Genomic DNA, 22,973 nt, shown 5'->3' with positions numbered 1-22,973 from the left:
ACAGAGGCGACGGCATGAAGATGAGCTTCTGGGGAGAGATGGCCGTCTCCCCAACTCCTGCAGGGGCCGAGAGGGAGACAGGAGGTCGACTTGGTCTCTGATGTTCGGAGAGAACTTAGATGAGAACATCAGACGAGACGTTGAACTAGATGATGTTTATGTCAAGTGAGGACTACGGTGTATTCCCAGTTAAATTAAGCTTCCGGATGTTACTTATATGTAAGGTTGGCTTTCGTGTGGGCTTTTTGAAAACTGACACGAGTAGTTGGTTCTCCGATGTCTAGGGGGACACCAGCTAAGCAGAGCTTGCCCGCTGTAAAGCAAGACTATTTAGTGGCCCTGTTTCGTGCACTCCCTGCCCCAGACGTGCTGGTGGCACTGCCGAGGCCCGCCACAGTGCGTTGTGGCATGGAGACTTGGGAAGCACTGAGTACCTGCTTCTTGCTCTCTGCTGGCTGACAGAGGAGCTGCTGAGTTTTTCTCTCTCCGTTGGTTTTCTCTCCATACTCACTTTTCCTTTTCATCTTAGCTAAGCACTATTCTTCATGTTAGTAGGAAGATAAGAAAAAAATAGCCAAATGCTACTTGATGGTAGTGGGTGGGAGTAAGAAGGTGGGAGCCTTACTCTTCCTCCTAGAAGCTGAGCATTTTACTCTAGTTAAGTCGAGTAAGTTGAAGGTGTTCAGAAGGCGTGGGGTTCTGTAGCTTACGGACAGCAACGGGGGCTGGAAGGATGGAGGTGACTTTCCATTTTGGATGACTCCCTCTTGCCGTTCTGGCCATAGGACCTTCTACCGATTCGAGGCCGTGTGGGACAGCTCTCTCCACAACTCTCTCCTTCTGAACCGAGTGACTCCCTACGGAGAGAAGATCTACATGACCTTGTCAGCCTACCTGGAGGTGAGCCGGCCCATCCACAAGGCCGCCTGCCCACTGGGCAGGGAAGAGGCAGCTGCTTGCTTCTTTCTACTCTGCAGACTTACATTCTGACTCAAGTAGATGCTTTTCTGGCCTCTGTTCCATCGAAAAGTCTCACGACTTTCCTTACAAATTCAGCAAGTAATCTAATCCCTTCTTTTTCCTAACGTGGTTATAGCGGGGCTCTGTGCCGTTATCTCTCCCTACCTCTCCCTACCTCCCTTCCTCCCTCTCTCTGTCTCTCTCTTTCATTCTTTCTCCACCCCCAGTATAGAGGCGAGAGAGAGACAGAGAGAGAGAGAGAAGAGGCACTGCAGTGGTGCCCCACCACTAATAAAGCCTCCCCTCCCCCACCACTAGTAAAGCTTCCCTCTCTCCCTCTACCACTAGTAAAGCTTCCCTCTCCCCCTCTACCACTAGTAAAGCTTCCCTCTCCCCCTCTACCACTAGTAAAGCTTCCCTCTCCCCCTCTACCACTAGTAAAGCTTCCCTCTCTCCCTCTACCACTAGTAAAGCTTCCCATCCCCCTCTACCACTAGTAAAGCTTCCTTCTCTCCCTCTACCACTAGTAAAGCTTCCCCTCCCCCCTCTACCATGAGTAAAGCCTCCCTCTCCCCCTCTACCACTAGAAAAGCCTCCCTCTCCCCCTCAACAACTAGTAAAGCTTCCCTCTCCCCCTCTACCACTAGTAAAGCTTCCCTCTCCCCCTCTACCACTAGTAAAGCTTCCCTCTCCCCCTCTACCATGAGTAAAGCTTCCCTCTTCCCCCTCCACCACGGGGGTGGGGGGCCTGGGCAGTGGCGCAGCAAGTTAAGCGCACATGGCGCTAAGTGCAAGGACTGTTGTAAGTACCTTGGTTCAAGTCCCCGGCTCCCCGCCTGCAGGGGAGTCACTTCATAGGCGGTGAAGCAGGTCTGCAGGTATCTGTTTTCCAACAACAACAACAACATCAATAACAATGATAAACAACAAGGGCTGTAAAAGGGAAAAAAGTAGCCTCCAGGAGCAGTGGATTTGTAGTGCAGGCACCGAGCCCCAGTGACAACCCTGAGGGGAAAAAAAGGGGGGGATAGCGCAGCGGGTTAAGCGCACGTGGCACAAAGCACAAGGACCGGCATAAGGATCCCGGTTCGAGCCCCAAGCTCCCCACCTGCAGGGGAGTCGATTCACAGGTGGTGAAGCAGGTCTGTAGGGGTCTGTCTTTCTCTCCCCTCTCTGTCTTCCCCTCCTCCATTTCTCTCTGTCCTATCCAACAGTGATATCAGTAATAACAACAACAACAATGAACAAAACAGTAAGGTCAACAAAAGGGAAAATAAATTTAATAAAAAAAAGACCAAAAAATGAGACCACGTACATGCCAAGGTACATACTGTCGTCAGAGTTCAGGGCGCCACCTCATCACAGACCCCTGCAAGCGTCAACCCGGCTTTGACCTAGCACGTTATGATTGGGCCCTCCTCAATCGCTATCGAACAGGCCATGGCCGGTGCGCCGCTATGTTCCATCGCTGGGGAGCCAGAGACGACCCGAACTGCCCCTGCGGCTCCAGACAGACTATGACCCACATAGTCAACGACTGCCACCTCTCCAGATTCAAAGGAGGTCTCGAAACTTGACATCAGGCTCAACCTGACGCTGTTGACTGGCTACGGAAGAAGGGCAAACACTAGAAGAAGAAGGGCGCCAGTATGCCGGGCTAGCTTCACGGAGGGAGACCAACGACCAGGGACACATGGCTGAGCGGAGAAGCAGTATTTCTTTATTCACGAGCGAACAGTTCAAAAAACTAATCTAATCTAGTCACAACCCAATTCTGTCCTGCTTCTCTCTCCTCTGGCGGAAGTCAGGAACCCAGGAAGTATGTCGGATAGGGGGCGGGGAGAAGGAAGAAGCGCAAACTAGCAAGGACTAAACCACAATCTCCCGGAGGCAGGGGGAGTGAGACCCAACCATGTAAATAGTAAATGTAAATGTAAATGAATGACCATGTCAATATGTAAATGTAAATAGAATGACCATGTCAATAGACCACAACGTCAAGCAGTGTAACAGAAGAGATCCCAGAAGCAGAACTAGAAGCTTACCGACACATACCCTTTAGTGAGCTGTCTCTTTGACCCCCCCAAAGCCAGTAATAATGTTAAGTAAAGTAAATGCACCTGCAAGGAATATGGCCCAGCCTTGTGCCTGCTGTCTGCTGAGCTCCTGTTAGAATACTGTGGACCTGAGATCTTCTGAACCAGCTCCCAAATATGAAAGTGCCGGAGTAGCCGAGCACTGGTGCACAAAGCACAAGGACCCGTGCGGTGACCTGGGTTCCAACTCCGGGCTCCCCACCTATGGGGAGGGAAGCTTCACAGGCGGTGAAGCAGGTCTGCAGGTGTCTCTCTCCCTCTTTGTCTCCCCTCCTCTCTCCATTTCTTTCTATCCTATCGAATAAAATGGGGGGGAGGGAGGAAGAAGACGTCAGCAACCAGGAGCAGTGGATTCCTAGTGCTGGCACCAAGCCCCAGAGATAACCCGGGAGGCAAAAATAAGTTCCAGAGTCAGAAAGATGCAGTGCTGTGCATGCTGGCCAGCAGTCCCTGCCGCATTTCAGAGGAGCCGCTCTTGTCTGTTCCAGCTGGACCACTGCATCCAGCCTGCTGTCATCACCAAGGACGTGTGCATGGTGTTCTACTCCCGGGAGGCGAAGGTCTCTCCGCCTCGCTCTTTGCGCAGCCTCTTTGGCAGCAGCTACTCCAAGTCACCAGACTCGTAAGTCTTTCCGGCAAGTTTTGTTCTACTCAGTCCTGCTCAGACAGAGTCATAACCTTTTAAAGTCCCTGGCTTACTGTCGGTGCGTTTGCGAACTCTACAGCACTCTGGTCACTGACAGCTGGGTGCCATGACTTCAGTGCAGGCGTTGAGTAAGAGGTAGAGCCTAGTGCCTTAGCCGCTGCACCACCTCCCAGACCACGTTGGGCGAGATGTTGAGAGCCGCTGAGCTGGCTTGCCAGGATGGTACACAGCCTCGCTGTGTGCACCCGGTTCACGCCTGACTCCCAGTGGACAGAGCCTCTGTGCTGCATTCTCTTTCCGCCTGTCAGTGTCTAAGCTTTTTCAGATGTCATTATCGTTTCTAACAGCTGGTTATTGGGACCTGCTTCCTTTTAAGATTCATTCTGGAGCCAGTGAGGTAGCTCACCCGGGCAGGGACCCGCTTCCTTTTAAGATTTGTTCCGGAGCCAGTGAGGGTAGCTCACCCGGGCAGGGACCCGCTTCCTTTTAAGATTCATTCTGGAGCCAGTGAGGTAGCTCACCTGGGCAGGGACCCGCTTCCTTTTAAGATTCGTTCTGGAGCCAGTGCGGTAGCTCACCTGGGCAGGGACCCGCTTCCTTTTAAGATTCATTCTGGAGCCAGTGAGGTAGCTCACCCGGGCAGGGACCTGCTTTGCCACCCCATGCCACCACATGAGCACACTGTGGCCTCTCGCTCTCTCCCGACTGTAAAGTTAGCCTGGAGTAGTGATCCCCAGTGATGACCAAAGGGAGTCTCCTCCTACTTGAGACACAGAGATGCATCAAGAATCACCCAGTAGTGGTCTGGGAGGTGGTGCAGTGGGCAGAGCACTGGACTCTCAAGCGTGCAGCCGCAGGCTCAGTCCCAGCAGCACATGCGCTAGAGGGGGCTTTGCTTTTCTCTCCCTCTAATCTCCCTCAGTAGAGAATAAATACAATATTTTTTTTATGCCTCCAGGGTTATTGTTGGAACTCAGTACCGGCACTATAAATCCACTGCTCCTGGAGGCTATTTTTTTCCTTTTTTGAGGCCTTGTTGTTTATCATTGTTGTTATTGTTACTGCTGTTATTGTTGTTGCATAGGACAGAGAGAAATCAAGAGAGGAAGGGGAGAGAAAGACACCTGCAGACCTGCTTCACCACCTGTGAAGCGACTTCCCCTGCAGGTGGGGAGCCGGGGGCTCGAACCAGGATCCTTAACGTGGGTCTGTACACTGTGCACCATGTGAGCTTAACCTGCTGTGCTACCTCCTGGCCCCCAGATAAAATCGTTTTTTCTTTTAAAATATTTATTCCCTTTTGTTGCTCTTGTTGTTTTATTATTGTAGTTATTATCGATGTCACTGTTGTTGGATAGGATAGAGAGAAATGGAGAGAGGAGGGGAAGACAGAGAGACAAACACCTGCAGACCTGCTTCACCGCCTGTGAATCAACACCCCTGCAGGTGGGGAGCCAGGAGCTCAAACTGGGATCCTTATGCTGGTCCTTGTGCTTTGCGCCACGTGCGCTTAACCCGCTGTGCTACCGCCTGACTCCTGATAAAATCTTTTTTAAAGGCGCTAGAGAGATAGCATAGTGGTTATGCAAATAAACTTTCATGCCTAATGGTCCAATGTTCCAGGTTCAATCCCCAGTACCACTATAAGCCAGAGCTGAGCAATGCTCTGGTAAAAAATTAAATAAAATAAAATAGGGCCAGGTAGCAGCACACCTGGCTGAGCACACATGTTGCAGTGCACAAGGACCCAGGTTCAAGCCCCCAGTCCCCACTGTAGAGGGAAAGTGTTGCGAGTGGTGAAGCAGGGCTACAGGTATCTCTCTGTCTCCCTCTTTATCACCACTTTCCCTCTTGATTTCTGGCTGTTTCTATCCAATAAATAAAGATAATAAAAAAATAAAATAAATGTTTGCATGCCACCCAGTTGTAAGAATGAGTATATGGGGAGTCAGGCGGTAGCATAGTGGGTTAAGCACAGGTGGCGCAAAGCGCAAGGACTGCCGTAAGGATCCTGGTTTAAGCCCCCGGCTCCCCACCTACAGGGGGGTTGCTTCACAGATGGTGAGGCAGGTCTGCAGGTGTCTGTCTTTCTCTCCCCCTCTCTGTCTCCCCCTCCTCTGTCCATTTCTCTCTGTCCTATCCAACAACGATGACATCAATAACAATAATAACTACAACAATAAAACAACAAGGGCAACAAAAAAGGAATAAATAAATATTTTTTTAAAGTATGATTGCTCCATAGATGGCTCAGGATCACTTCCTAATACTCTTATCATTTTTTTCTAGTCACTTTTTCCCATAACTGTCTTTTATGGCAAGAAAAAGCAGGGTTTTTAAAATATATTTATTTTATTTTGCCTTTTGTTGCCCTTGTTGTTTTTTATTGTGTTGTAGTTATTGTTGTTGTTACTGATGTTGTTGTTGGATAGGTCAGAGAGAAATGGAGAGAAGAGGGGAAAATGGGGGAGAGAAAGACAGACAACTGCAGACCTGCTTCACCGCCTGTGAAGCGACTCCCCTGCAGGTGGGGAGCCGGGGGCTCGAACTGGGATCCTTATGCCGGTCCTTGTGCTTTGCACCACATGCAAAAGCAGTTTTTGTTTTTTCATATATGTGTTATAAATTTTCTTTATTTTCAACTTTATTAGTTCTACTGAGGCAAGAATGATTAAAAGATTGAAATGAAAGTGGGGACTCGGCAGTGGTGAACCAGGTTGAGTGAACATGTTACCATGTACAAGGACCTGAGTTCAAACCCCCAGCCCCACCTGCAGGGGGAAAGCTTTACAAGTGGTAAAGCAGGGGTGCAGGTGTCTCCCTCTTTCCCTCTAGATTTTTGTGTCTCTGTCCAATAAATAAATAAATAAATAGTTAATGCAATGAAAATAGGCTCCTCCCAGAAAAGAAAAGAAAAATTCTCAAATTCAGAACCAGGAAATTTGAGGGTGAGTTGCAGTTCCTATAGACGGGACAGTGTTGTAAGTAGAGAGTCCAGATGTTTCCATGTTTGTGCTTTAAGAAATTAAGTAGTTGTTTCCCTGCTTTCATTCAAACAGCAATCGAGTCACTGGAATTTACGAACTCAGTTTATGCAAAATGGCAGACACAGGTAGTCCAGGTAAGCTCTTGTGAATTGGGGAGGTGATAATGATCTTTGTACATGTTTATATTATGTGTAACGTCAGAAATTTGAGGGCTACAAAAATAGCTCACTTGGGTAGTATGCACAATACCCAGGTTCAAGCCTGGCCCTCACTGCACTGAAGGAAGCTTCCATGCTTTCTCTCCCCCTCTCCGTCTCCCTCTCCTTCTCAGTCTCTATCTGAAGGGGGGTGGGGAAGGAAGGAGTTAAAGATTTTTAAAGTTTTTTAGAAACCAAGTATTTCTTACAAACCCATTGTAGAAGTTACATTTTTCAGTTATAAAAGCTGCATTTAGGGGGTCTGGCACAGCGGGTTAAGTGCACGTGGTGCAAAGTGCAAGGACTGGCGTAAGGATCCCGGTTCGAGCCCCCAGCTCCCCACCTGCAGGGGAGTCGCTTCACAGGCGGTGAAGCAGGTCTGCAGATGTCTGTCTTTCTCTCCCCTGTCTGTCTCCCCTCTTCTCACCATTTCTCTTTGTCCTATCCAACAATGAATGACCAACAACTTCTTCTTCTTCTAGCATTTGCCCTTCTTCTGTAGCCAGTCAACAGCGTCAGGTTGAGCCTGATGTAAAGTTTCGAGACATCAACAATGATAATAATAACCACAATAAGGCTAAAACAACAAGGGCGACAAAAGGGGAAAAAATGGCCTCCAAGAGCAGTGGATTCATGATTCAAGCACTGAGCCCCAGCAATAACCCTGGAGGCAAAAAAATAAAATAAAATAAAAACTGCATTCAACAAAATGCTACTGGGATGTGGACGACTATAAGGAGGAAATGTGAATCAGTCATAAAAGCTGCATTCAGGGGGTCGGGCAGTGGAGCAGCGGGTTAAGCGCAGGTTGGGCAAAGCACAAGGACCGGCGTAAGGATCCCGGTTCAAGCCCCCAGCTCCCCACCTGCAGGGGTGTCGCTTCACAGGCGGTGAGGCAGATCTGCAGGTGTCTGTCTTTCTCTCCCCCTCTCTGCCTTCCCCTCCTCTCTCCATTTCTCTCTGACCTATCCAACAACATCAATAACAACAATACTAACTACAACAATAAAACAATAAGCAACAAAAGGGAAGAAATAAATACTTAAAAATAAGAATGTTCTGCAGATAGCAGTCACAGGGAAACAAGAAATTGTACCTACCCAGGATCAGTAGTCATACTGTAAACCATTAAACACACACACACACACTCACACACACACTCTCACTCACACACACACACACACACTCACACACACTCACACACACTCACACACTCACACACACACACTCACACACACACTCACACACACACACTCACACACACTCACACACACACTCTCACACACACACACACTCAAACTCTCTCACACACACACACACTCACACACACACACACCACCAGGAGCAGTGGAGTCAGTGTGCAGCCACCAACCCTAGCAAGAAATAATAATAAAATGAAATTGTATTGAAATGAGTCTGGCTTGAAAAACTTCAAAATCATTGCCCCCACTTTAGCCCTCAAAGTAACCCAACAGTACAACTTTACAAGTCCTGTAAAACTAGAATCTTTGCACTTCCTGTAAAACTAGAATCTTTGCACTTCCTGTGCTCTGGAATCTTTGCACTTCCTGTGCTCTAGAATCTTTGCAGTTCCTATGCTCTGGAATGAGAACTTAGGAAGCTGGGCTTATTTCATATCCTGTCTCGTGTGCCTTTGGACTGATGTTCCTCCAGCTCCACGGCCTTAAGTAACGTTTCTCTGTGTAGAACTGGATCATGGAGAAGAGTCAGGGTTTTAAAAGAAACTTTTTTTTATTAATGTGAGTTTGAATTATTTTAGAGACAAATGGAAAAAGGGCAGAGCCCTCTTCTCTGAATTAAGAGAAAACAAGACCTTGAATGTGAATTCATGTTAGTTCTTTGTGGAATTGGAATGTTTTAAACTCATGTCTTTTATATATAAAGTCAGATGTCATACCGTCTAAAAATTAATGGGAAGTGATGGAGATAAAACCCTCTACCATTGGGGCCGGGTGGTGGCGCACCTGGTTGAGCGCACATGTTAGCATGCAAAAGGACCCAGGTTTGAGCCCCCAGCCCCACCTGCAGGGGAAAGCTTCACTAGTGGTGAAGCAGGGCTGCAGCTGTCTTTCTGTCTCTCTCCCTCTCTATCTCCCCCTTCCCTCTCAATTTCTGACTGTTTCTATCCAATAAATTAATTAATTAAATAAATGGTTTCAAAATGTAAAACCATCTAACCTAATTAGTAAATGTGGTAAGAATATATATATATATATCTCCCTTCCCTCTGTCTTCATGTGGGTGTATGCTTTTATATAATTAGAACTATAGTATACAGACTAATTTGTATATTGCCACATCTGATAACTTTTAACACTTTTTTATTTTGTATGGCAACCCTTATAAATAGCAACGTATATAAAATTCAGTTTTAAAAAGTAGTTCAGAGAGTAGAGGTAGATAGCATAATGGTTATACAAAGAGACTCTCCTGCATGAGACTCCAAAGTCCCAGGCTGAGGTTCAATCCCTATCACCATAGCCAGAACTGAGCAGGGCTCTGGTTAAAAAAAAAAAAAAAAAGGAGATGTAGTTCAGAGAGCTGCTTTGAGAGATTGGTCTTTACCAATAAAATCTACAGGCTTGTCTTGCTGTGTATATGAATCCATTAGTCTTGAGCAAAAGCTGGAATTGGACATTTCTTCTTGTCTCAGGCATGCAGAGGAGGAGAAGAAAAGTCTTGGACACGTCCGTGGCATATGTACGGGGGGAAGAGAACTTAGCAGGTTGGCGGCCCCGTGGAGACAGCCTCATCCTGGAGCACCAGTGGGAGCTGGAGAAGCTGGGGCTCCTGCACGAGGTACCAGCAGACCCACACGAGCCCTGGCTAGTCTGACCCAAGCTTCACAGCTGTGGGTCATAGAAAGTCCATGGCTTGGATCACTGAGGCATTAATGGTGTTGATCTTCTCAGGTGGAGAAAACCCGCCACTTCCTCCTGCTGCGCGAGAGACTTGGAGACAGCATCCCCAAATCCCTGAGCGAGTCCTTGTCCCCCAGCCTCAGCAGCGGAACACTCAGCACCTCCACCAGCATCTCCTCTCAGATCTCGACCACCACCTTCGAGAGCGCCATCACGCCCAGCGAGAGCAGCGGCTACGACTCGGCAGACATTGAAAGCCTGGTGGACAGAGAGAAAGAGCTGGCCACTAAGGTGGGAGCCCAGCCTCGAATCTCTGAGCTACACTTTGAGTTTTCATTTTTGTTTTCCTCCTTTTAGGGCCTCTCATTCAGAACTTGTATTTACACTGCAAATGTCAGAATAAATAAGACTGCATGTGTCATAGTATCTATTTAGTTAGTGGCCAAGTAAATAGCCCAGCTGCTACAGCCTGTGACCTGCGTGCCTGAGGCTCCTAGCTTGAACCCCAGTGCTAGCGTTATGGGAATGGTGCCCTGGCTTCATTTTCTCATGTAAGGGCTATCTCGTGAAAAACAAATAGGTGTGATTATTTATTAATGAGACGGGGACTGGAGCATCACTCTGGCACATGTGATGCCAGACTGAACTTGGGATCTCATACTTTTTTAGAAAGATTTTTAAGCGAGAGAGAGCACTGAAGATGACTCCTGAGCACTTGTCTATGCAGATGACTGACAGTGGGATATGAGAGTGGGGAATAGTTCTGTTTCAGCAGTTGAGTAGACTAGCTGGTTAAGGAAAATAAGCCCATCTATGTCTCCATGCTTTACAGTATCACAGCAAACTAAGAAAGATAGTGACAACAACAACAAAAATGTTGTTTTTTTAAGTCTTTTGAGGTCCTATGCCCTCTCCGTTGCTCTGTGTTTAGTTCATTTCTGGAGCACCTCACCTTCACTGTGGTTCTTAGGCATGTTGTTTCCCTTCTGCCTTGCTTCTCAGACTGCATTTAGTTACTAACACTTAGACTTGCTCTTCTCTTCTGTAGTGCCTGCAACTTCTCACCCACACTTTCAACAGGGAATTCAGCCAGGTGCTCAGCAGCGTCAGTGACTGTAAGGTGAGTGGCTTCACCTTTCTCTCCCACATTGCGCCGTCTTTTGGTGTCTTGAGGTGCATAGCATTCTAACAGCATGTGTGATATAGCTGACTCATTTAATTCTTCAGAGCACAGCATGCTAACTTCTAAAGATGAAGGTATTTCTCTCTCAGAGTGACTATCAGATGGGCAACATTTTGACTTTTCCCTAAATCTACTGGAGAAAAATGTTTTGTGGGGGTACAGTTTTATATGACAGTGCTTAAAAAGAATCCCATGGCTCTTGACAACATTAAGTTTTGTCGTGTTTCACAAGGAGTGAGATGAACACTGTTAAGACCTTCTGTATCGGGGGCTGGGCGGTAGCGCAGCAAGTTAAGCGCGCATGGCGCGAAGCGTAAGAACCAGCATAAGGATCCTGGTTCGAGCCCCCGGCTCCCCACCTGCAGGGGGGCTCACTTCACAGGCGGTGAAGCAGGTCTGCAGGTGTCTGTCTTTTTCTCCTCCTCTCAGTCTTCCCCTCCTCTCTCGATTTCGTTCTATCCTATCCAACAACTACAACAACAAGGATAAACAACAAGGGCAACAAAAGGGAAATAGTGGCCTCTAGGAGCAGTGGATTCTTATGTAGTGCAGGCACTAAGCCCCAGAAATAGCCCTAGAGGCAAAAAAAAAAAAAAAAAAAAAAAAGCCCTTCTGTATCACTCACTGTGTGCTAGTCACCTGGACCTACTTTGGTGCTCCCCAGATCTCACCAGTGCTGAGGCCTTTGTGTGCCTGCTGCTTACCTGCCTCAGCACCCTCCTCCAGGCCTGCCTGTGACTGGCTGACTCTGACGCTTCAGGATCTCCCCTTAAAGCCAGCCTCCCTAGCAACTCTGTGGAAAGCCACCATGTCCATTACAGCTTCCTAGCCACTTTACCTTGTGCTGTAGCACTGTTCACACTTCTTTCAAGTTTGCTGACTGGTTCGTTTCTGTCCTTCCTACTAGAATGCAGCCTCCAGCAGGGCCGGACTTCTGCCATGTTCTTAAAGCAGTCCATCTTGTTCTAAGTGCTTGACACATAATGATTGGGTTGTTTCCTTAATGGGGCAGGGCAGTAGCTACTACAAAACAAACAAAAAATGGTTTATATCCCTGCCTTGCCTCCTTTGTAAATGTCTTGATTCCAAAGATGACTTCATAATATTTTCTTGAATGACCTGAAACGTCTTTATGGAAATGAGGTCACTGGTCATGCAAGTTTTCCATAGAGGTCACGTCATCTGAATCTCACATGGCATGTTCTGTTCTGCTTCCAGTTGTCAGACATCTCTCCAATAGGACGGGATCCCTCCGTGTCCAGCTTCAGCAGTGCTACCCTTACCCCTTCCTCCACCTGCCCCTCTCTGGTGGACTCCAGGAGCAACTCTCTGGATCAGAAGTGGGTGCCTAGATTTTACCAAGTCACTAATCTCAGAGTCCAGGTGGGGCTGGGCAGTGGCACACACAGTAGGATGCACGTATTGCCTTGCTCAAGGATGCAAGTTCACATTCCCCTCCAGAGGGGGAAGGCTTCTGGAGTGCTGAGGCCAGGCTGCAAATGTCTCTCTTTATCTCTTCCTCTCCATCTCCTTCCCTCTCAATTTTTATCTCTCTAAAAAATACATAAACTGGATAGGGGGGAGACAGCATAATGGTTAAGCAAAGAGACTCTCCTGCCTGAGCCTCCAAGGTCTCAGGTTCAGTCCCCCACACCACCATGAGCCAGAGCTGAGCAGTGTACTGGTAAAAATAAGAAAAATTAAAAAAAAAAATACACACACGAGTGGTGGTGGATGTGTCTTGTGGGCACTGAACCCCAGCAATGACCTTGGTGGTGATTAAGAAAGAAAAGGGGAGGTCAAGGGGGCCAGGTGGTAGCGCAGTGGGTTTGGGGCATATGGTGCAAAGCGCAAGGACTGGCATAAGGATCCCAGTTGGAGCCCCCAGCTCCCCACCTGCAGGCGAGTCGCTTCACAGGCGGTGAAGCAGGTCTGCAGGTGTCTGTCTTTCTCTCCCCCTCTCTGTCTTCCCCTCCTCTCTCCATTTCTCTCTGTCCTATCCAACAACAATCATAACAATAACTACAACAGTAAAGCAACAAGGACAACAAAAGGGAAAATAAATAATTTTTTTTTAATGATAAAGGGGGCTCAAGCAGTGGCACAGCAGGTTAAGTACACTGGCACGAAGTGCAAGGACCAGCGTAAGGACCCCGGTTCAAGCTCCCGGCTCCCCACCTGCAGAGGAGTTGCTTCACAGGTGGTGAAGCAGGTCTGCAGGTGTCTGTCTTTCTCTCCCCCTCTCTGTCTTCCCCTCCTCTCTCCATTTCTCTCTGTCCTATCCAACAACAACAAGGGCAACAAAATGGGCCCCAGGAGCAGTGGATTCATAGTGCAGGTACCAAGCCCCAGTGATAACCCTGGAGGCAAATAATAATAATAATAATAATAATAGTAATAATAATAAAATCATGAAAGAAAAAATAAATAGAAAGGAGGAGGCTAGGGAAACAGTAGAGGGCAGAGCTGATGGCTGACTGAGGCTCCTGGTCCATCTGTGTAGCCCCATGAGCCTAAATGATGCACTGGCTTTTTCAGATGGGGGTGGGGGAGAAACCACAAGATGAAGCTGCCTGCAGTGTGGCAGGGGACAGACGCGGCTGTGCACATGGCCAAGCAAGCAGTTAGACTTCACTCTTTTATTTTTTTGCCTCCAAGGTTATCGCTGGGGTTCCTAACTGCACTGTGAATCCACTGCTCCAGATGCCTTTTTTTTCCCCATTTTTGTTGTTGTTGTTGGATAGGACAGAGAGAAATTGAGAGAGAGGGAGAGAAAGCTGCTTCACTGCTTGTGAAGTGTCTCCACTGCAGGTGGGAAGGGGGCTGGGGGGAGGGGCTCAAACCGGAATCCTTGCACCTGTCTGTGCGCTTAACCTACTTCGCTACAGCCTGGCCCCCTAGCCTGCTCAAGTTATTTCTGTTTATTTTGTCTTTCTACTTTCAACCCTTTTTGTATCCCCCAAACATAGTAAAGCCCATCTTGGGAAGACTGTTTTGAAAAGCTGCTTAGAACCTTACCATGTTAAGGCCTAGTCTGACACCCCAGCACAACGTGAGGCGCCACCACATGGGGAGAACTCCCTGGGCAGTGTGTGGGACTCTCCTTTCTTTCTGTTGCTCTCCCTCTCTGGGAATCAGAGAGAGGGTGAGAAGAGAGGCCAGTCCAGAGCATTGGGCCACACGTGCATGACGCTCTGGGTCTGCGAACAAAAGCAGAGCACATCGTACCACGTGCAAGGACCTGGGTTCAAGCCCCAGTCCCCACCTATAGTCAAGCAGTGCTGCAGCTGTCTCTTCCTTCCCCATCAGTTTGTCTCTATCCAAAAAAATGTATTAAATTATATATTTAAAAGAAACTTAACGAAAATAGACTATGAAAGAAGAAGAAACAGCTTTAAGCTGGAATGTGCCTGGTGATAACTGTATGCTTCAGATGTGGAGAACCCTAGTTACCTATCAGTTGTGAAATAAAATGAGTCTTTTTAAAAACACCTGGGGCCAGGGGCGGGGGTAGACAGCACAGTGGTTATGCAGAGACTTTCGTGCCTGAGGCTCCAAAGTCATGGGTTCAGTCCCCACACCACCGTAAGCCAGAGCTGAGCAGGGCTCTGGTGAAATTAAGCAGTCACCAGTTTCCATCTAGCTGTTTGTTGTATCCCCCAGCATTGAATGTGGTCGGAGAAAATAGCACAGCCAAGTGATTTCCTTAAATTGGGATGCCGTAGGCCATAAGACATAAGTCTCAGTTCTGCTGAGAAGGAAAACTGCTGCCAGCTGAAAGGTGACATACCGGGGTCGGGCGGTAGTGCAGCGGGTTAGGTGCGTGTTGTGTGAAGCACAGGGACCAGCTTGAGGATCCCCGCTTGGCCCCCGGCTCCTCACCTGCAGGGGAGTCGCTTCACAGGTGGCGAAGCAGGTCTGCGGGTGTCTGTCTTTCCCCCTATCTCTGTCTTCCCCTCCTCTCTCCATTTCTCTCTGTCCTACCCAACAACATCAATAACAACAACAATAATAACAACAACAGTAAAACAACAAGGGCAACAAAACGGAATAAATAAATAAATATTTAAAAAGAAAAAAAGAGGACAGTTGATTCACTTACTTTTACCTATGCACTGCTCAACTCTGGTTTATGGTGGTGCAGGGTTGAATCTGGGAACTTGGAGCCTCTGTCAGGAACATCTTTTGCATAGCCATTACTGTCTTTCCAGTTCCCAAAATGGACTTTTTAGTATCAGTAAAATGCAGTTGATTTTGCTAAGCTCTGGGGCCGGGTGGTGGCGCAGCTGTTTGAGTGCACACACCACAATGCACAAGGACCCAGGTTCGATCCTCTGGTCCCCACCTGCAGGGGAAAGCTTCACAAGTGGTGAAGCAGGGCTGCAAGTGTCTCTCTGTCTCTCTCCCTATCACCCCCTTCCCTCTCGATTTCTACCTGTCTCTATCCAATAAATAAATAAAGATAATTTTTTTAAAAATAAAATAATTATGCTAAGCTCCAAAATAGGAAGAGAGATTGGGTGAGTTGATGGTCATTGCTGACCAATTTTCTTTTGAAACTTCTGAAAGCCTCATACCAGTTGAATTCAAAATGAACTGACACCAGAGGGTCTCAACCAAACTCTCTGTTTGCAAGGCCCCTGGTGATTAGGGAGATCACTGCTAATCCTGCCAGAGGTGCTTGAACACCAACATGAAACCTTTTGTTAACCATTTCTTTCTAATCTCTTTCAAAGGACCCCAGAAGCCAATTCTCGGGCCTCTAGTCCCTGCACAGAATACGAACAGTTTCAGATTGTCCCAGCTGTAGAAACACCCTTTTTGGCTCGAGCAGGAAAAAATGAATTTCTTAATCTTGTTCCAGATATTGAAGAAATTAGACCAGGGTGAGTACCATGTTGACCAAGTATGTTGAGAGAGAGAGAGATTGTGTGTGTGTGTGTGTGTGTGTGTGTGTGTGTGTGTGTGTGTGTGTGTGTGTGTATTAGCAGTTATTTTTTTAAAGGTTACAACAAACACCACTGTGTGCTGTTGGGCAAGTTAGAGTGAATACATAGTGTTTTCATCTCAAGGAGAAAATCTGAGAAGATGCATGTGAGTTGAACCGACTGTGATAGTCGCTTCACATATGTGTGGATCAGTCACTGGGCCATATGCCTTTATTTGTGGTTTATGTTAATTATTTCTCAAGAAAAATGGAAAATAAAAAGGCATAGATACAGATTTTTAACTTTCAAAACTCTGCATGAGGTCTGTGTTACAGCCTAATACCCGCAGCGCTGGGTAAGAGACAGGCCGTCCCATTCATGAGGTCTGTGTTACAGCCTAATGCCCGCAGTTCTGGCTGTTCCATTGCACCTCCAGGCAGTTGCACTTGGTGCTGCTCAGTGTTCTCCCCTCTTTCCCCAGGAAGGTAAGGTTCTCAATCATGGTGTCCTGAGTTCAAACTCTGGCCTTGCCTGTGCCAGAGTGCTACTCTCTGCCATTAACAATGAAGTAAGCCTTTGAAAAAAAGCTTCTAGACAAGTAGTTCATTTGTTGTAGTCAGCCTAGTGACTTGGCCTAGGTGGGACATATTTCTGTGGTGCTCAGCTCATGATCTCTTCACTTGGGTAAGAAGCCAATCTTTGGGAGTCGGGCAGTAGTGCAGCAGGATAAGCGCAGGTGGCACAAAGTGCAAGGACCAGCGTAAGGATCCCAGTTCCAGCCCCCAGCTCCCCACCTGCAGAGCAGTCGCTTCACGAGCGACTCAGAGATGACCATTCTTCATGCTTCAGCATGCTCAGAAATGACCATTCTTCTCTCCAGAGGAGCTGTTCGCTGTCTGTCCTTGGCACTAGGAGGTGACGATACAGGTTGCTATTAGGCCACCTCCCTCACAGAAGGCGGTGAAGCAGGTCTGCAGGTGTCTGTCTTTCTCTCCTCTGTCTTCCCCTCCTCTCTCCATTTCTCTCTGTCCTATCTAACAATGATGACATCAATAACAACAACAACAATAACTACAACAACAAGGGCAACAAAAGGGAAAATAAATACATAAATTTTTAAAATTTTTTTTAAATTAAAAAAAAAAAAAGAAGCCAATCTTTCTGCTGCTGTCCTTTTTTAGCTCAGTGGTCTCCAAGAAAGGATACTTGAACTTTAAGGAACCACTTTCCAGCAACTGGACTAAACAGTTTGTTGTGGTCCGGCGCCCTTACGTCTTCATCTATAACAGTGACAAAGACCCAGTGGAGCGTGGCATCCTTAACCTCTGCTCAGCGCAGGTTGAATTCAGTGAGGACCAGCAGGCCATGCTGAAGGTGAGTCCTGTGCCAGCCAGTTCTCCAGCACCTTCTCTTTTGAGTTCCCAACTGTTGCTATAGTGGGGAGTCTCCTTTCTCCTTGGCCTCGGATCCTTTGGTGGCATGTGAGGCACGCCCCACAGGTAATCCAGTCTCCATAGCAACTCTCTCTCACATCTCTTTCAGACTCCTAACACCTTTGCTGTTTGCACAAAGCACCGTGGGGTCCTTTTGCAGGCTCTCAATGACAAAGACATGAATGACTGGCTGTATGCCTTTAACCCACTCCTTGCTGGCACGATAAGGTAAGAATTCACCCTGCATCTCCTTGGGTTCTGGGCTTCTTCACCCCAAGGACATCAGCATCAAATAGCAGCGGTCAGGAGGCCAAATGTGGCTGGAGGATGGCTGAGGGCCTCAGCTTCTCTAAGGCAAGGCATCCTCTGGCCTTCTGAGTGTCTGAGACGACTCTGGCTCAGATTTGCAGTCAGTCTCCTGCTCTGATTTTTTTTTTTTTCTGCCTCCAAGGTTATTGCTGGGGCTCACTGCCTAAACCGTGAATCCACTGCTCTTGGAGGCCATCCCCCCCCCCTTTTTTTGTTCCCCTTGTTGTTGTAGCCTTGCTGTGGTTATTATTGTTGTTGATGTTGTTCATTGTTGGATAGGACTGAGAGAAATGGAGAGAGGAGGGGAAGACAGAAAGAGGGAGAGAAACATAGACACCTGCAGACCTGCTTCACCGCCTGTGAGGTGACTCCCCTGCAGGTGGGGAGCCGGGGGCTCGAACCGAGATCCTTACACTGGTCCTTGTGCTTTGTGCCACGTGCGCCTAACCCGCTGCTCTACCGCACATCCCCGACTTTTTGTTCTTACGGAGTTGCAGCCTATGGGACTAACTGAAGGAAAGATCGTGAGAAGCTTAGACTCCTGTCCAGACTCAACCCTTTGACCCATCTCAGAGCCTAGGAAGTGCTTGGACCTGGGTGTTGGCGGAGCCGTGAAAACTGTGGAGAAGCAGCTGCTCACGGAGCTGAGCCACAGAGGGAGACCCTAGATCTGGCTTCATAACCCTGCCTCCCCTTTTGTGCCCACAGGTCAAAGCTGTCCCACAGATGCCCAAGCCAACTCAAGTACTAAGTGACTGCTGAGCACTCTCCTCGCCTTCGACATAAAGGAAGTGTCACCTCTCATTCCTCTCTGTGATTCTTGATGGCTACCCTTGTATGTAATTCTGTGGCTTCACGGCTCCCCTCTTTGTCCAGCCGCTTTCCAGCTTCTCCTGTGCCCTATCTCCATTGCTCTGTACTCTTCTTTGTGCTGAGGACCCTTGTGATTAGCATGTGACCTAACAAAAGGAAAAACAAAACAAAACAAAAACCAACCCCAGAGAGGATCCAGTGAGCCTCCAGCTTATTTTTTGGTGTATTTTGACTTTCTTTTGTATAATAGGTCCCCTATGACCACTTCTGATGTCGGTACTACTGCTGTGTTTAGATAGCTTTGTCTGTTTTTCAAGACTACATAATGCTTTTTTCCCTTTCACTGTTTGTGATACCACTTTGATTTTTCTTGGGTGGCTCAGAGACTATTATGGGAGGAGACATCTGGATTTGTAGAAGCTGAGAGGAAAAAACATACCCTTTGTCCTTCTGTCTGTATTTGCCATAACTCACCTCTATACTTTCCATTCAGGAAAAAGTTGTGGTAAACTTAGAAATGGAATGGGTGTAGCCTTTGAAGTTGGAGTTTATTTAGAATATCATCGTGTGGTTTTCATCTGCTAAGTGATTGTTTTCAGTAGTTGTGGAACAGTGGTTGCTGTTGACCTTGTAAGACAGGAAAAACTGGTGGATATCAAAGAGAGAGAGGGTTTGGCAGTGGGCTGTGAGTCACTGGGGTGCTCAGAGCTGACCATTCTCTCCAGAGGAGCCGTTCGCTGTCTGTCCTTGGCACTAGGGGGTGACGAGACAGGTTGCTATTAGGCCACCTCCCGCACAGATGTCCACAAGGGGGCGTTGCACTTTCTAGCGATGAATTTATGGGTCATGACTGTCAAGACTATTGCAGGTGACTGTTGTAGCTCCCTTTGAGCAAAAGCAGAAACTACAGTGTTCAAGTGCGAGCTGGGAACTCTCCCTCGGGACCCAGCGGTCATCTCGGTGAAGCTTAGCAGATTGGACAAACTTTGGATGAAGCTTATTGTTCTCTGAGTGTATGGACGCTTTCTGAGTCCCAGGGGTCAGACCCAAGCCCCTGCCGCCACTGAAAACAAAACCAAAGAACACAGGGAGGGGCAGGGAGGGGTTGAGTCTTTGACTGCAGTGGCCTCTGCTTCCATCTGCCTCTGCCCATCCTTCGTTCTAAGTCTCCATCTCCAGGGAAGCGCTTGCAAGGTGGTGAAGATTCACTTTTCCTCCAGCTGCCAGTGGGGTTTGTAGGCAGGATGTGGGGAGGAGAGACCTCCCAGGTCACTCCCATGGCTTTTCCTGTCTGGCCTTCATTGTCACTCTGTGGAAGACGAGTTACTCTGCTCTGGTCAGCAGTGGTGGGGTCACCACAGGACACTTAGCAGATGGGCCCGCCACCACCTGGACCCCAGGACACACGTCGCCCAGCTTCACCCATCTTTCCAAGCATGCAAGACGAGGGAAGGAAGAGGGAGTCACAGAGAGCTCAGTAAGGGACGGCGGCTGGAGGTCACGGGCGGCTTATCCCCACCGTGATCAGTGCAGACTCTGGAGTGGAGGAGTAGCTTTTAAACTTTTTCCCCCTCTGCTTGAAATATAGGTCACTAGTATTATTTGTTTGCTAAGTGATATGTGAGCTTCTTAATGTAGTGAGAGGTTTCTTCATTGTCTAATGAGTGTACTGTGCCCTTCTGGCGTGTACCCAAACCCAGGCAGGGCCTGTCAGTGCTTAAGACAGCTTCCCAGACTAGATTTAGAATTAAACCTAATTTCACGGAGATGAAGGTGAAATTTGAAGGTTACCTTTAAAATTAAATCATAAAAACAATAAACCATGAATACTGCTGCTCGTAGGGGAGTGAGGAGGCTGAGGGAAGGTAAAGCCAATTGGCGCACTGCAAGGCTTGTTTTCCTCTAGACCCGTCAGAGCCAGAGCCGGCTAAGTGGTCTTTGCTGGAAGCATCGGGTTTCAGAGCAGCCAAACGGGCGGGCTGTTGACAGTGCCCACTGACGAGGCCGGGCCTGCAAGGGTCTCCAGCAGGCAGACTCCACCCTGCAAGGACAAGGGGCTCCTTCTGCAGGGCCCCTCTTCAGACTGGAGCTGGGACAGCCTCAGGGGCGACCACAGCCCGTGTCCACCTGCAGCTCTGAGGGAGGGTCTTGAGGTCAAATGGAAAGTTAAGAAATTCCACCTTCAAGGTGACCACCTTTAGAGGGTTCTTTTTCCTTTTTTTTTTACAAGCAAAAGAAACAAACAAAAAGAAGTTAAAAACGAGAGAAAGAAAACTCTTACACAAGTGAGAGAAATGAGTGCTAATTAAAGCCACGTCCATTCTTCTAACAAAATGAAACACGGCCTCATAGCCCACACCAGACTGTGCTCACTCCTTAGTCTGTGCCTGCTGGGAGTCAGTCAACTCCCAGGCAGGACTGTGGGGGCCGGCCAGCCCAGCACACAGTAGGGGCACAGGGGAGGGCAGGACTGTGGGGCCAGCCAGCCCAGCACACAGTAGGGGCATAGGGGAGGGCAGGACTGTGGGGGCCAGCCAGCCCAGCACACAGTAGGGGGACAGGGGAGGGCAGGACTATGGGGCCAGCCAGCCCAGCACACAGTAGGGGCACAGGGGAGGGCAGGACTGTGGGCGCCGGCTAGCCCAGCACACAGTAGGGGCACAGGGGAGGGCAGGACTGTGGGGGCCAGCCAGCCCAGCACACAGTAGAGGCACTGGGGAGGCAGGGCTTTGAGGCATCTAAATTCCAGTATTGTTGAAATGTGGTCAAGCCCAAGGAACATTGCCACCCCTCCTCCTAAACCACTATTATTTGATGTATTTTATTTCCCTCCCTTGCCTACAACTCCTGTTTTTATAGATTTTTTTTTCAGTTCTTAAAAAATGAAGGAATAGCTTAAATCTTTGTCTACGGTCTTTTGGGATCTGAAAATTAAATCACTTCTCTTGGCTTATACTCCAGAGCACACAGTGCCTGCTGCTGGTGTCCAGCTGACAGGTGTTGAGCTTGGTGAGGGGTGTGTGTGTCACTCCTCCGCCCTCCCCTTGCTGTGGCTACTTGGCTTCTGCACAGACGAGGCTTGTTTGCTTGTTTGCTTGTTTTTTTGTTTGTTTGTTTGACTTGGCTCTTCATCTTCACTTTTGGTTCCCGCTGACTTGGTCCTTTAAAGGAAGCTAGCTCTGCTGCTGCTGTCAGGCTTGCAGGTGTCGAGCCAGGACTCGAACTAATGCCACACCCTGCGCCTGCTCCCAGGGCCAGCGGCGCTCCCTGTGTGGCCAGGCCGTCACTGTGTGGCGAGGTCACCGGCCTGTGCTTCCTTAATCAGTCGGAGTAGCCGCTGAGAGGTGATCTGTTGTGCAAAAGGCCGTTTGTGAGATGAGTATCGCAGCTCCCCCAAAAAAGTCTTGGGAAAGCCCCTAATTATTTCTCTGGAAGAAATTAGAGTTGGCAGAAACTGCATGTTAGAAACTCACAGCTACTGACTGTGCCCAGAAAGTCCACGCTGAGGTTGGTCTCTTGCCAAGCCCTGGCCACCGTATCTTCATGTCCTTGAGTTGATCTCTTCCTGCTGCACAGCCAGGCCCCAGTTCCCCTAAGGGCTCCAGTGGCCTTCCTGGTGTGAGACATTGTCTTTGATGCTGTGCTCCAGGGTACTTGTCCATGGAGAGTTCAGTGTCTCCATCTGCCTCCATCCTTGGCACACAACAAAACCCATGAAGCAAAGTGGCCTTTTTGAACCGAGGTTTTGCAAACCATCTCTCCCCAGTTAAGGAGTCGAGCACATCTGCAGTGCACATGAATTCCCGGCGTTGACGTTCATGTTCTAGTGTGTAAATACTCTGGTGGGGGAGCTTGAGTATACAGAATGTAAATACGGTTCTTGTATTTGTACTGACTCCTGTCCTTTTGCTGTATAGCCCTAGGTGTGCAATGCAGACATTATCTAACTGTGTGTGGTAACTTTACTTCACAGCTATTAGTGAACACGGTAAAATAATAAAGTCCAACCAGTGCATCAGGAGCTGCTGGCGTGTGTTTATTCTCTTTTATTTACTTTTGTTTATTTGATGGAACAAAGGGAAGTTGAGGTGGAGAAGGGAGATGGGGGAGAGAAAGACACCTCAGCTCTGCTTCGCTGCTTACGAAGTTTCCCCTGCAGGTGGAGACTGCTGGTTTGCACCCAGGTCATCACGTCTGGTGACGTGTGTGCTCAGCTGGGTGCTCCCAGTATCACCCAGTCCCAGTGTGCATTCATTCTCACACTGTTTGAAAGATAGCTAAACAAAGATGTCTTGGCTTGCACAAAGACATTACTTTCTTAGGACAGAAGTCACGGTGATGTCACCTAGACGCTCAGCTCAGGCTTAGGTGGTGCGGAGACTAGGACCTGAGGAGCCTCAGGCATGAAAGTCTTTTTTTAACTTTTTAAAAATATTTATTTATTTATTTTTCGTTTTGTTGCCCTTGTTGTTTAGCATTGTTGTGATTATTGATGTTGTTGTTGTTGGATAGGACAGAGAGAAATGGAGAGAGGAGGGG

At 48.2% G+C, this 22,973-nt stretch overlaps 2 protein-coding genes across 2 annotated transcripts in view; one reads left to right on the top strand and one right to left on the bottom strand.

The window, feature by feature from the left end:
- Positions 1–22,455, top strand: part of KIF1B (kinesin family member 1B) — a 171,406-nt gene extending 148,951 nt beyond the window's left edge. The window contains exons 38-48 of the mRNA XM_060170919.1: positions 786–900; positions 3,545–3,678; positions 6,762–6,823; positions 9,561–9,706; positions 9,820–10,059; positions 10,817–10,888; positions 12,170–12,291; positions 15,688–15,837; positions 17,061–17,253; positions 17,422–17,540; positions 18,330–22,455. Of these exons, the coding sequence (XP_060026902.1) occupies positions 786–900; positions 3,545–3,678; positions 6,762–6,823; positions 9,561–9,706; positions 9,820–10,059; positions 10,817–10,888; positions 12,170–12,291; positions 15,688–15,837; positions 17,061–17,253; positions 17,422–17,540; positions 18,330–18,372 (1,396 nt within the window). The 3' untranslated portion in view covers positions 18,373–22,455. The remainder of the gene's footprint in view (positions 1–785; positions 901–3,544; positions 3,679–6,761; positions 6,824–9,560; positions 9,707–9,819; positions 10,060–10,816; positions 10,889–12,169; positions 12,292–15,687; positions 15,838–17,060; positions 17,254–17,421; positions 17,541–18,329) is intronic.
- Positions 1–22,973, bottom strand: part of DFFA (DNA fragmentation factor subunit alpha) — a 401,378-nt gene that overhangs the window by 115,786 nt on the left and 262,619 nt on the right. The window lies entirely within an intron of this gene.

The sequence above is a fragment of the Erinaceus europaeus genome, chromosome 13 (genome assembly GCF_950295315.1).
Source record: "Erinaceus europaeus chromosome 13, mEriEur2.1, whole genome shotgun sequence".
Classification (NCBI taxonomy): domain Eukaryota; kingdom Metazoa; phylum Chordata; class Mammalia; order Eulipotyphla; family Erinaceidae; genus Erinaceus; species Erinaceus europaeus.
Note: the sequence above shows the minus strand (reverse complement) of the source record. Positions and strands in the feature narration are given on the sequence as shown.